General features: G+C 43.1%; 1 protein-coding gene across 3 annotated transcripts in view; it reads right to left on the bottom strand.

Annotated features, from left to right (window-relative positions):
• Nucleotides 1-13,111, bottom strand: part of TEAD4 (TEA domain transcription factor 4) — a 77,889-nt gene that overhangs the window by 27,455 nt on the left and 37,323 nt on the right. For all 3 annotated transcript variants that reach the window (XM_036760159.1, XM_036760158.1, XM_036760160.1), the window contains exons 4-5: nucleotides 887-951; nucleotides 225-287 (exon numbers count right to left, since the gene is read on the bottom strand). In XM_036760159.1, the coding sequence (XP_036616054.1) occupies nucleotides 225-287; nucleotides 887-951 (128 nt within the window). The remainder of the gene's footprint in view (nucleotides 1-224; nucleotides 288-886; nucleotides 952-13,111) is intronic.

The following is a 13,111-nucleotide window of genomic DNA, read 5'->3' on the forward strand; positions in this document are numbered from 1 at the left end:
TGGCACTGTTGTCACCTCTGTCTGTTCTTTCTCACATTCTACTAGCAGCATCACAAAAGAGACTCATGATGATTCAATTTCAAGAGCTCTTGGGTTTACAAAGCCAAGGAGAAGGGATGAAGAGAGAGGTCCCCTTTACAGGTAGTGAATGAAGTTGTTTGCCCCCAGGGTCCCTACCCCTCTTGCTGCTAGGGGAGGTAGAAACAGTCTGTGACCTGCTTTACCTTTAACTTGGCTTGGATCTCCCGGGCTTTACGACGGGCCAGCACCTGGATGTGGCTAGATACCTGCAAGAGAGAAAAGAATACATTATGTTCTTGTCCCACACTTCACTGGAGCCCCTTGATTATTTCTGTCTGTCTCCTCATGCCCCCAGCCCTGCCACCATCTCAACATTTAAACCTGGCTTATTAAACTAGACCAGGTGGTTCAACAACACTTCAGAAGGGTCATGCCAGGGCCTATTCTGGTGTGCCAAAAAGATGAGACAGAGGACAGCTGCTCCTGGCTTCTCTTCCGAGTTCTGTGCTTGCTACCTGACTTTGGACCAGTCACTTTCTCTCTGGGCTTCCATTTCCTTAACTGTGAAACAAGGTAATCAAAATCCATTCCAGCTCTAAATACTTTGATCCTAGGGGGCTCTCAGGTTTGGAGAGAAGCACTTGCTCTTGCAGAGATACGGTACATTATTATCATAATGGATAGGGCAGTAACCGACCCCTGGCCCACAGAAAACCTTGTTCACATAAGCATTTTTGACAAATATACCAACCCTTAAACGGGCACCATCAACAAAGGTCATAGGAAGACATTTTCTTTCCTTTGAGGAAGCCTGTAGGTTGTGAGATACTGGGTCCTTATTGGTAACCATGTCCATAGCACTCACCTGTTTCCTGGTTCGAGTTTTCCCCGTCCGGAGCTTAATATAGCGAGCAATCAGCTCATTACGGCCTGCAGAGACAAAAGACAGCTTGCTGAGTCAAGGAAGAAGGTAAGGGAGAGGACAGGGATCAGGAAAGGCAGAAGGGCTGAGTCCTGGCAGATGTAACGGTGTTAGATCACGATGATGGGGCCCGAGAATGAAAGAATCAACAGGTCGGTCAGCTGGGACTGGGGGCCTTTCCTGGGAAAACTCACACTTGTTCAATGCATCCATTTGATCCTCTCACTTAGCACCTTATTCAGTTAGTCAACATTTACATGTCCAATGAGCAAGGTGCTAAAAGAGGATACAGAAATGAATTAGAAGAGGACCCTGCCTTGAAGGAACTTATAACCTAATTATAAGAATGACTATAATTCTCTGTCTCTCTCCAGTTTGTCGGTTCTTCTCCATCTCCTTAATTAAATAACTACAGAAATTACAACTCTTCCGAGAAGCCTTCCAGGACAAATAAAAGGGTTGGAGGGGTGGGGCGGGGGGAATGCTGATTTTTCTCTTGGCTTTATACCATCATTCTTTCTTTAGCATATAATATGTACTAATCCATAAGTCTAAAGCGAACCGATTTAATAAGATTTCTCAAAGTCAGTGTTTTCTGTGATCCTTTCCTCGAAGAGTCTGCAGTCCACTTGGGGGTAAAAGTCAAGACACACATGTGGAAAGTGAAATAGCAATACTGGGTGGGATATGAATGCCAACAGTAAGAACACAGTGAGAGTTCAGAAAAGGAAGATCATTGTGTGTTTGAGCGGCCAAGGAAGGGTTTATGGAGAAGGTGAGGAGATCAAGGAAGAGGTAGTATATTGTAGTAGAAGGAGCCCTGGCCTTGGGGGTCAGGAGATCTGGGTTTCAATCCTATTTCAGAGGCTTAAATGCAGACCAGATATAAGATCATGGAAAAGTCACTTAACCTTTAAGAGACTCATCTATAAAATAGGCATAATAATTTACTACCTCCCTCATAGAGCTGATGAAAAGAAAACACTTTACAAACCTTAACAACAATCCAGCCCTACGATTTCACTAGTGTAGAGAAGTTCTGATGAGGAAATCCTTGACCAACATAGCTCAGGAGTTGTTTGGCAACTTACAGTTTCAGAGATATGCCTGAGTGCAGCGAGAGGTCAAGTGCGTTGCCCAGAGTCACACAGCCAGGACTTGAATCATGGCCTTCCTGATTCCTAGCCGGAGGTATCCACTGGGCTACACTGCTTCTCTATCTGAATGTGAATTATTATACAGGGAAAGCTTTATGGACCATGTAGGCCTAGAGTTGTATCTTGGAAGCTGGGTAGGAATTAAAGACACTACTAACTCTCCAGCAATTCTTTTAGCCCTCTCCCAACCTCCAAGTCCAAGCCCCAGGAGAATCACCCAAGGCCCTACCAAGTGCCCACATTCTTGGCACATAGGCAGACCCTCAGATGATGGAGTCGGGCAAGGTAATAATAATAGCTAGCATTTATATGGTGCTTAAAGGTTTGCAAAGAGTTCGATAGACATTATCTCATTTGGTCCTCAACAACAACCCTGGGAGGTAGGTGTCATTTCATAGACAAGGAAACTGAGGCAGACAAAAGTTTAGTGACTCTTCATCACATCACGCAGGTAGTAAGTGTCTGAGGTCACATTGGAATTCTGGTTTTCCTGACTCCACGGCCAGCACTCTATCCATCATACCACTGAGCTATAGGTAGGATAAGAGCAGAGAAAAGTGGACAATGACCAGCTGGGCCAATGTTGGGCTGTCTCTTCAAAGACTTCTTTGCCTCCTGCCAAGGTGTACAGTGATAAAGTAACACACAGAATCTTAGATGGCATGCTTATCAAATTTGCAGATGACACAAAGCTGAAAGAAACAGCAAACAGGTCAGATGAGACAACAAAAGAGATGTGAATTATGCATCAGAGCTTTCTATCTAGGCATATAGATACAGAGAGACATACTCTAGACCGGGGCTTCTTAAACTTTTTCCAGTCCCAGACGCTGCATGGCCTGAGGTCATTCATAGTACAACGTGCCTGCACTTTGTATTCAGAACCAAAGCTGTAGTGAAGTCGCTTGATGCAACATGGGCAAGCACTGCCAGAAATACCTTGGATTCATTACGGGCTTGATTTTTAATTAATATTTGGACGTTGAACATTCAGAAACCTTTCAGTGTTGCCAAATTTTTCACAACCCCATATGGGGTCATGACCCACAGTTTAAGGAGCGCCCTTCTAGATGACATTGTTAACTAAGTATTATGTGTATATTCCTGTTTCTCCAAGTAAATTATATACTTCTTACTATTAATAGCTAGCTTTAATCCAGTTTTAAGGTTTGAAAAATGCTTTGCTAGTATTATCTCATTTTGTTCCCACAACAACTCTAAGACATAGGTGCTAAAATAATCCCTACTTTACAGATGAGGAAACTGAGGCAAATAGAGGTTAAGTGACTTGCCTCAGGTCATACAGCTAGTAAGTGTCTGAGATTGTGTTTAAACTTCTGATTCCAAGTCTAGCACACTATCCAGAGCCACCTAGATGCCTCTTGAGAGTGGGAAGAATGTCACATATTTATTTTATACCCCCTACAGCCACTAATAGCACAGTAGTAGGCACACAGAGAAAACCTGGCAGAACTGGAAAAAAAAATAGAAAGCTAAGACTACAGAATCAAAATTTTAAAAGAGCTGGAAAAATTACAAGCAAACCTAATCCGCTGAAATTTAGTAGGGATAAATGTAAAGTCTAAAATCGGAGTTTAAAAATAATAATCAACTTCACAAGTATGGCATGTAAGAGGCATGGCAAGACTACAATTTATGAACAAAAAAGACCTGGGAACTTTGATGGATTCCAAGTTCGATATGAAGCAATAGTCTGAAACAACAGCCAAAAAAGCTAATGTGAGCTTAGGTTGCATTCATTTATAAGCATATTGTCCAAAACAAGTTAAAGAGCACGACTATTTTACTTAGCCTTGGTCAGGCCATATCTTCCCTGGTATTTTCGCTTGTGGGGCCCTCATTGTAAAAAGAACATTGACAGTCTAGAGCACAAAAGAAAAGAATGGCCAAGACGGTAGGGAAAATGGAAACCACACAATAAGAGGAATCAACCAGAGGAACCACAGACATCCTGAGGAAAGGCAGCGTTAAGACTGTCATGAATCCCCTTACAAAGGAGGGAAGGGGACTCCTAGTAACCAGGACTGGCACAGATGCTTTGTTGGCTATTCTAGGCATGCCGCAGGTTCTAAGATGATGATGAGTCCTCTGACCCTCCAAAGTTCACAAGGTTCTCTCTCTGGAGAGAGAGAGAGAGAGAGAGAGAGAGACAGAGAGAGAGAGAGAGACAGAGAGGGTGTGAGAGAGGTAGGTAGGGAAAGAGTGAATGACAGAGAGAGGGAGGGAAAAAGAGAGAGAGAGGGAGGGAAAGAGTGTGAGAGGGAGGGAGGGAAAGAGAATGGGTGAGGGACAGAGAGAGAGAGAGAGACAGAGAGAGACAGAGAGAGACAGAGACAGAGACTGAGGCTCTTCTTCTCCCCCTCAAGCAATTCTTTGTCTGGGACCTGGCTGGAATGGCTCTCTGCTCTACTGCCAGACAATCAAGTACCTGGTTTCTAAAGTACTTGACTGTTTTACACAAAATCCATGGGGCATGACCAAGTCTATTCAAACAATCTGAATACACTTCCTGTAAAATGTCCCTCCATTTCATCCAACGACTATTATGGACTTCTAAATTGATCTAGCAATTCTCAAAACTAATCTCAAAACTTTTGAATAGTTGATTCATTTGTGATGCCTAGGTTTTGCTCAAACCTGGTTCACGCCTTTTCGATTGCTTGATTCAGTGGGAGTGTGTTCATAGGTGCACATGTCGTCAGTTAATTTAAGTGGGATGGGAGAGGGGGTGTGATTTGACACTCCCTCTCAAGCTTAGAATACAATAATAGGATTGTGTTGGAATAAACTTTAAGAAATTATCCGATAGTCCAACTCCCCCATTTTATAGATGAGGAAGCCCCAAGAGATTCAATAGTTTGGCCAAAGATGATCCCTATCTGTAAAATGGGGATAATCATAGCACATACCTTTCAGGGCTGTTGTGAGGATCAGATAAGATCATACTTGTAAAGAGCTTACTGCAGTGCATACAGTAGGTAAATATTTCCATTTTTCTTTCTTTCCTTCCTTCCTTCCTCTCTCCCTCACCTTCATGCTCCTGGCCCTCTTTGAGCTTTGGCCTCAACCTCAAAAGAGCTTCCACTGCTCCAGGCTATCTACCTCTACCCCAGACTTTTTATGCCCCTGCCCTGAACCTCCTGTGAAATCCTGTAATCCCAGCTTTGTCAGTATTGCTTCTATACAACAAGGAAAAGAGAAAAGGTGGGGAGTAGGGGAAAGACTGAAGGGGGGAGAAAAAGGAAAATATACAGCAGGTTCTTTATGTCCTGGAACCTCCTCCTGTTAACCTCCTCCTGTTAACCCCCTCCAGAGCCTCAGATCCCTGACACATAGGAGGTTTATACAGCAACCTTTCTTCACAATAACCCTGGGAGGAGACTAATAAAAGTATTATTATCTCCATCTCATTAAAGAGAAAACTGAAACTCACAATGGTTGTGGGATGTGGTTATACTGGAAAATGGTTGTAGCTGGCAAATGCTAGCTGCAATATTTGAACCCCAAATCCCTCAATTCTAAGTCAAGAAGTCTTTCCACTATATCACACTGTGTCTCAAACCATGATATAAAATCATGCATTCCTCCAAGCCCTCTCCATGACCCTCACATCAAACCTGGCAGACTCATAATACTGACTCCAAAATGGCACATATAACTCGGCCACTCCCAAGTCACCTCTAATTGTGAAGACAGAATAAATTCATTTTAATCCATTTGTCTCCTGGAATTGGGAGAGTTCTTGTCTCACAATGACCTGGTCAATTCTAGAGAGGCCATGCCAGCCCTGGACAAAGGGCCAACATTGGAAGACAAAACAGGAGCCAAATTGAACAGGGAACCAAAGTTGGCTCGGTTGTACCTGTCTTCTTTTTCTTTTTGAACTTCCTCCATAACCCCAGACAGCATCCTCCTCCCTTATAATCACTGGATCTCATGTTGTAGTCTCAAAATAACACTATGTCCTGTCCCAGCAGGTCATGGCCAGGGGGAGGCAAGAGCAGCTGTGAATTCTCCCCAGGGGAATAAAATATTGGGTTTCTGTGTCTGTGCAGAGCCAAAGAAGCCAACGGACCACGCCTTCCTGTCATTTCAGCCTGACAGAGGTAAATGAGTTTATCATTTTGCCTCCGTTCTGACTGACATCTAACCCAGGCCATATGCTATTATGTTCTGGAGCTTCATTGACCTTTCACTCCTGGAGAGATTTCTAAACATCTTCTTCAGAGGCAGATGATACCAGAAGGTCCTCTCCAGCCTTAGGATTCTGTTCCCAGGGAGGAGACAAAAATGATTGTCTTCTCTTGACCCCACTGTGACCACTTTCCTTTAACTGCTCCAAATCACGAAGTCTCCACTACACTGGTTATGCTTGCTTTTTAATCCTTTTCTTTTTTCCCTTCTGTGTCTCATAGAAAAAGTTCCCTAAGGGTAGGGATCATACCTCTCCTCCTTCTGTATTTCTCCAGAGTGCCTAGTCTAGGACTCTGAATGATGTCTATAGTAATATCTGTCTGCACAGCTATTCTAAAGTCCTTCAACAAATCTGGGATTGAACCAGGAAAGGAACCCAGCTGAGTAGAATTTCAAGACTTCTTCCACTAGACCTCACTTCCTTACAGAGCAGTGGTTTGTGAATAGGATGGGGTCGGGGGTGGTGAGAAAGGGAGGGAAAGTCTCTCTGACTTTACAAAAAAAGAGGAAAAAAATTCCTTGTTCCTAGAAAGCCTCCTAGCCATTGTTATTCCCTCAATAGTGTATCTTCCCAATATCACCCTTAATCTTTCTCCTCCAGTTTCCCCTATGTCTGTTCCCCCCATGCCCAATCTACCCCCTCTCCCTGGACTCAGGAACTCCCCGTACATACAATTCCATTATGTCTGTTTCCCTTTCTCAACTGCCATTTTTCCACCCCTGAGACTCCATTTCTACTCTACTGTGCCCATCCTTGATCTTATCTTCCCACTTCTCAATCCTCTGCCCTTCTCAAAGACTTCATAAAAGTCTCTAAGCCTTTTACGAAACAAGACTATGAAGCTTTCGTGACTACTCCAAGTTGGGCGGCTGAGATGGAAATGGATTCAGAATTTTTTAATCCTACTGTCTCAGACCTCCTCTACAACCATTGAGTTTCCAGATTTGAGAATACGAAATGAACCAGGATGGAGGAGACTTTGGTGGAAGGAGACAAATCTGATATGAGTAGCTGAAGAAAGCAAGGAAAATATGCTCCTGGTCTTTTCTGTGAATCCTCCAGCAGGAAGGGACTTCATTCTCTTGCATCTGGATAGTACTATAGTCAAATACTCTTAGAAAGATAAATGTCTTTAAGAATCATAGAATCACAGAGCGTCAGAACTGAAAGGAACCTCAGAGTGCACCTAGTCTATCTGACCTGTTTCTGAACAAAAATCTTCTCTACAACACATTTGACAAATGATTATACTAGCATTTGCTTGAAGGCTTCCAGCAAGGGAGAACCCACTGCCTTTGGAGGCAGCCAATCCTAGAGAGTTCTAATTGTTAGCAAGTTTTTCCTTATATTAAGCCCAATTTTGCCTCTTTACAATTTCCATCTATTACTCTTAGTTCTGAGGGACAGGTAGGTGGTACAGTGGATAGAATGCCAGACCTAAAGTCAGAAAGATTCATTTTCCTGAGTTCAAATCTGGCCTCAGACACTTACTAGCTGTGTGACCCTGGGCAAATCATTTAACCCTGTTTGCCTCAGTTTCCTCATCTGTCAAATGAGCTAGAGAAGGAAATGGTTAATTATTCCAGTAGCTTTGCCAAGAAAGCCCCAAATGGGGTCACAAAGAATTGAAAATGACTGAAAGCAAACTTGTGGGACCAAACAGAACAAGTCTAATACCTCTTTCAAAAATATTATTTGTTTTTAACTTACATGTCCCCCTATACCCTCCTTCACACTCTTCAACCTTCCAACCAACTATCTCATATAACAATTTTTTTTTAAAAAGAGGAAAAGAAAAAAATTGGCAAAAATCAATCATCCATATATGCAATAATCAATACTCCTGAATTTTATTATATTAAATAAAGTCAGACCAACATTCTAGCCTGTCAAGATCTTTCTGGACCCTGACACTGTCGTCTGATGTGACAGCCATCCCTCCTGGCCTTGTGTAACCTGCAAATTTCTTAGCTATCTCACCAATGCCTTTATCTAAGACACTGATTAAAATTTTAAGTAGCATAGTGTCAGAGAACTCTGGGATATGCCACTTAAGAATAATCATTCAACAAATTTGAAAACCACCTAAATGTGCTATGAACTAACCCAACTCCTTTTCCACAAAAAGGGCATGAGAAACTTTGTCAAAGACTTGGCTAAAACTGAGGCATATTCTATTAACAGCATTCTCCTTATCTAGCATTCTAATAACCCTTTTGAAAGAGGAAATGAAGTTCATCTGCTTGCCTTGCTCCTTTTCTACATATTCACTAATAATTGCTTTTGTTTTGATCAGGACCAAATCATTGGTGTAGGGAAATCCAGGGATAGAAACACCCGCTGTAGATGAAGTTCATCTGTAACATATAGTTTTGAAGAGTTGTTTTGGGTACTGAGAAATTAAGTGACTTCTCTATAGTTACATAACTAGTATATGTCAGAGGTAAAATTCGAATACAGTTCTTACTGATTCTTTGGTTAGCTCCCTACCATCTCACAAAACCCATACAGCAAAAACTAAAAGCATAAAAATGCCTATTGTCCGGACTACAACTGGCCTATGACAAGCCCATTGACTTACTTCATCGATGTATAGGTATATATTTACATATAGATGTATACATATATCTAGGACATATCTATATGTTTAGCTATATCTAACTAGGACAGGTAAATGATAAGGTGTATTTGAGAAATTGGTCAGCATTTTTAACATACTGCTCCCAGGCACAGAAACCTATCTTTTTTTTTAAAAGAATGTTTTCCTGGGACTGCTGTATGGTTGTGAATCTTGGAACACCACTGTCTCCAAGCATCAAAACTTTTAGATACCCAGAAGACAATGGAGAAATGTGTGGTAAGCATAAGTAGGTTGTAGCATATTTTCAATTAATGACCTGTGTACAAGGAAATGTTTGATCAGAAAAGACTGTGTGCTAATCATGTGGCAAGTGAGGGACAGCGGAAGTGCTGCATTGTGATTGATAAACTGTAAAAAGACCAAGATGAAATTCTCTAGTACATTTAGTAGATTCCCGGTGGAGGATCGATGGAAGAATGTGGACAAGAAATTACACAAGATTAGTAGGCAAGGACAGGCTGTGAGGTCCACTGATAAAAAGAATGTCCATCTTAATGAAAGAAGACACATTGGGCTACTTAGGAATAAGGACTGAACCTGTGATTTCACCAGTATGGGGAACTTCAAAATGAGGGAACATACTCAACCACTGCGGGTCAGCATGTTTTCAACAATTTATTGCACAGAGAGTTTCACAGAACACTGAGAATACAAGTGACTTGCTAAGGGTCACACCAGTACGTGTCAGAGGTGAAACTTGAATCCAGATCTTCCTGGCTCTGAGACCAACTCTTTCTCCACTATGTCATGCTCCCTCTTCAGTACACTGAAGTGTGTACATAAGATAAAACTATCTTCAGATAAGGAAAGTCCACAACTTAAGTATAAACATAAGAGCTATCTTGAAAGAAGGAACCTCCACAATTTTCCTTAGCAATGTGTTTGAAGTTCTTCTTGTGAGCCACACAAATCTCCCTAATACCTAATCTAAATTCAATACTGTTAAAATTTAAACCCGTTCCCTCTTACCTTTTTCTAAGCAAGTATTCCTTATATCAAAGAGACTGAGAAGGGCCCCTTTAATAGATAGCAAAATGCCCTGATCCCCCAAAATGTGTGTGGTTATGTACAACTTAAGTCAGATCAATCACTTTGACTACACTAGAGACAGATCCCTGAAAAGGAAGTGAAGGGAAAGGAGTGAAGATCAAGGGGGTGGGAAAAGAGCCCAGGCTGGGGAGCAGGGGTCAAAAATTCAAGGTTACTGCTATGGCCAGCTAGTTAGTTGGGCATGACTGAGCAACAGATGTCCTTAGCTCATCCCCAAAGAAGAGGCAGGGTGTGGCTAGGATGGATGGGCACTGCCAAGCCCCTGGCCCATCTGTCAGAACACAAGTGGCCACTAGTCCCTGGGGGCTAGAGAGGTTATATCTCTGGCCCTCACCCATCTTACCATAGACCAGAACTCCAGGGACAGCTGCAGGTCCCACAAAGACAAGGGACTGGGAGGCAAGGCCACTGGGTCCCATTTTCAGCTCTGCCCAGAGATGTCCTGGTAAATGGTTAAAAGGCAGTTTTCCAAGGGTTGAGGGGGAGTGGGGAGGAGAAAGTATCTATTATTTACTTTTAAGTTAATTTGCATTATTATTAACATTTTCTCCATCATTTTATTAAGTCTAAATAATCAAAAATAAAAATAAGCCAAGTCCTGATTGGTAGCATTTGCAGATTTCTGAGGTATAAATGTTCATACTGAAAATTTAACAAGTAGCTCTTGTGAGCTGGTAAGAGCTGGCTCCAGCACACCCCTGGCTCTGCTTCTAACCAGGGTGCTGAGGAATAGGTAAGGTATTCTAGAACTTTGGTTAGCACTGTATCTTTATCACTTCCCTCTTGACTGCCAGCACTCAGGTGTAGTCCTCACTCTAGATCATTTAAACAAGCCACACACAGCTCTTCTTAATGGCTCCATGCAGGAAATGAGTTCCCTCTTGCCGCGTCTCTGTATGTCCTTGTCTAGAACAAGTATCTTCAGACCTTTCTATAGTTCTCTTTTTCTTGTCTCAGTTAGACCACATGCCTCCAATTCCCCCCTTCTGTGTCTCAATCCCTCTCCTTCTCTGTTAAGATTTTTCACCTGTAAAATCTGCTGTAAAAGGTTGAGATAAAGTACTACCTCACTCTGGACTAGAAGCAAACATCCCTGTCAGTCTCCAGTTCACTCCAACCAGAAATATCCATCAGCGAGTGACTCTGTTGCCAACACTGGGGGAAGGAGGCTAGAATCAGCTTTCAGTGACCTAATCCGTATGGTCCCCCTAGCTTACCTTAATGGGGATCAGCTGGAGTAATAAACACCTCTAATGAAAGATTGAGGCACATTGATAAAAGTGTCAGTATCCTGGGGGAAAGAAGCTTCTTTATGTATTTAGCCCAAAGCAGTTTTGGCCTGTTAGGTCAGCATACTCATATCCAGACTCCCTGCATTTCTCTAGAACACCCATCTTCCCCTGTGGCTTCCTCCTCTGATTGGTGAGTTCCCTCCTAGAACTACCATTTTGAGGAAGTGCCCAGACCGGCTATGTTCACACCAGTCCTCTCCCTATTACATTCCCAACTCTTCAGACTTCTTCATTATGTGTACCTTCCCTCCAACCAACCCCCCAATCTTTTCAACTTCCTTTTATGGGTCAATTTTATCCCGTTTGAATGTAAGTTCCTCAAGGGAAAGGACTTTCTTTTTGTTTGTATTTATATTCCCAGCGCTTAATACAGAGTCCAGCACAAAGTAAGTGCTTAACAAATACTGATTTATTTCCCTAAGTTCCTGGAGGACTAACTCAGTTTCTTGTAGCTAGAGACATCAAGTTAAACCAGAAGAGACATCCCAATTCAAGACTGAGTAGTAGACAGAGCACTAGACTTGAATTAGAAAGTGTGAAACCCAATTCAGACCCTTACTAGATATGTGACCCTGGCCAAGTAACTTACGCCTCTGTGGGCCTCAGTTTCCTACTCTGTAAAACGAGAGAGTTCAATTTGGTGACTTCTAAAGTCCTTTCCAGCTCTGAATCTAAGATCCTCTGACCCCTTCCTGAATCTACAAAAAAGGACAAGGGGGGCGGAGCCAAGATGGCGGCTGGTAAGCAGGGAATAGTGTGAGCTCCGTACGGAGACCCTCCAAAAACTTATAAAAAACGGCTCTGAACCAATTCTAGAACGGCAGAACCCACAAAACAGCAGAGGGAAACAGGGCTCCAGCCCAGGACAGCCTGGATGGTCTCTGGGTGAGGTCTATCCCACACGGAGCTCGGTGCTGGGAGCTGGGAGCTGGGAACGGAGTGGAGCAGAGCCCAGCCTGAGCGGCGTGGACCATCCAGACCAGAAGCCGGGCGGAGGGGGCCCTAGCGCCCTGATTCAGTGAGCTGCGGCAGTTACGAGACTTCTCAACCCACAAACACCAAAGACTGCGGAAAAGGTTAGTGGGAAAAGCTGTGGGAGTTCGCGGTTCGGCTTCCAGCCCCGGGGGCAGCGGAGGTGGGGCAGCTACAGCGGTTGTTACTTCCGGCTCCAGGCCCACCTGGTGGGAGGGATTAAATGGCGGATCAGAGCAGGGGTGCACAGCCTGCTGAAGATCTAAGCCCAGTTCGGGTTGGGGTTCTTGGGGAAGGAGCAGTGCTGGTGTGGCAGAGCTGGCACCTCCCCCCCAAACGTGGAACATAGAACTCTGTAATCTACAAGCAGTCATACCCCACTGAAAAACTCAAGGGTCAAGTTAGTTGGCTGGGAATATGGCCAGGCAGCGAAAACGCACCCAGATTCAGTCTCAGACTTTGCATTCTTTCTTTGCTGACAAAGAAGACCAAAACATACAGAGAGAAGAAATTAATAAAGTCAAAGAGCCTACAACAGAAACCTCCAAAAAAAACATGAACTGGTCCCAGGCCATGGAAGAGCTCAAAAAGGAGTTGGAAAAGCAAGTTAGAGAAGTAGAGGAAAAATTGGGAAGAGAAATGAGAAGGATGCGAGAAAACCATGAAAAACAAGTCAATGACTTGCTAAAGGAGACCCAAAAAAATACTGAAAAATACACTGAAGAAAACAACACCTTAAAAAACAGACTAACTGAAATGGCAAAAGAGCTCCAAAAAGCTAGTGAGGAGAAGAATGCCTTGAAAGGCAGAATTAGCCAAATGGAAAAGGAGGTCCAAAAG

This window comes from Trichosurus vulpecula, chromosome 5 (assembly GCF_011100635.1).
Source record: "Trichosurus vulpecula isolate mTriVul1 chromosome 5, mTriVul1.pri, whole genome shotgun sequence".
Taxonomy (NCBI): domain Eukaryota; kingdom Metazoa; phylum Chordata; class Mammalia; order Diprotodontia; family Phalangeridae; genus Trichosurus; species Trichosurus vulpecula.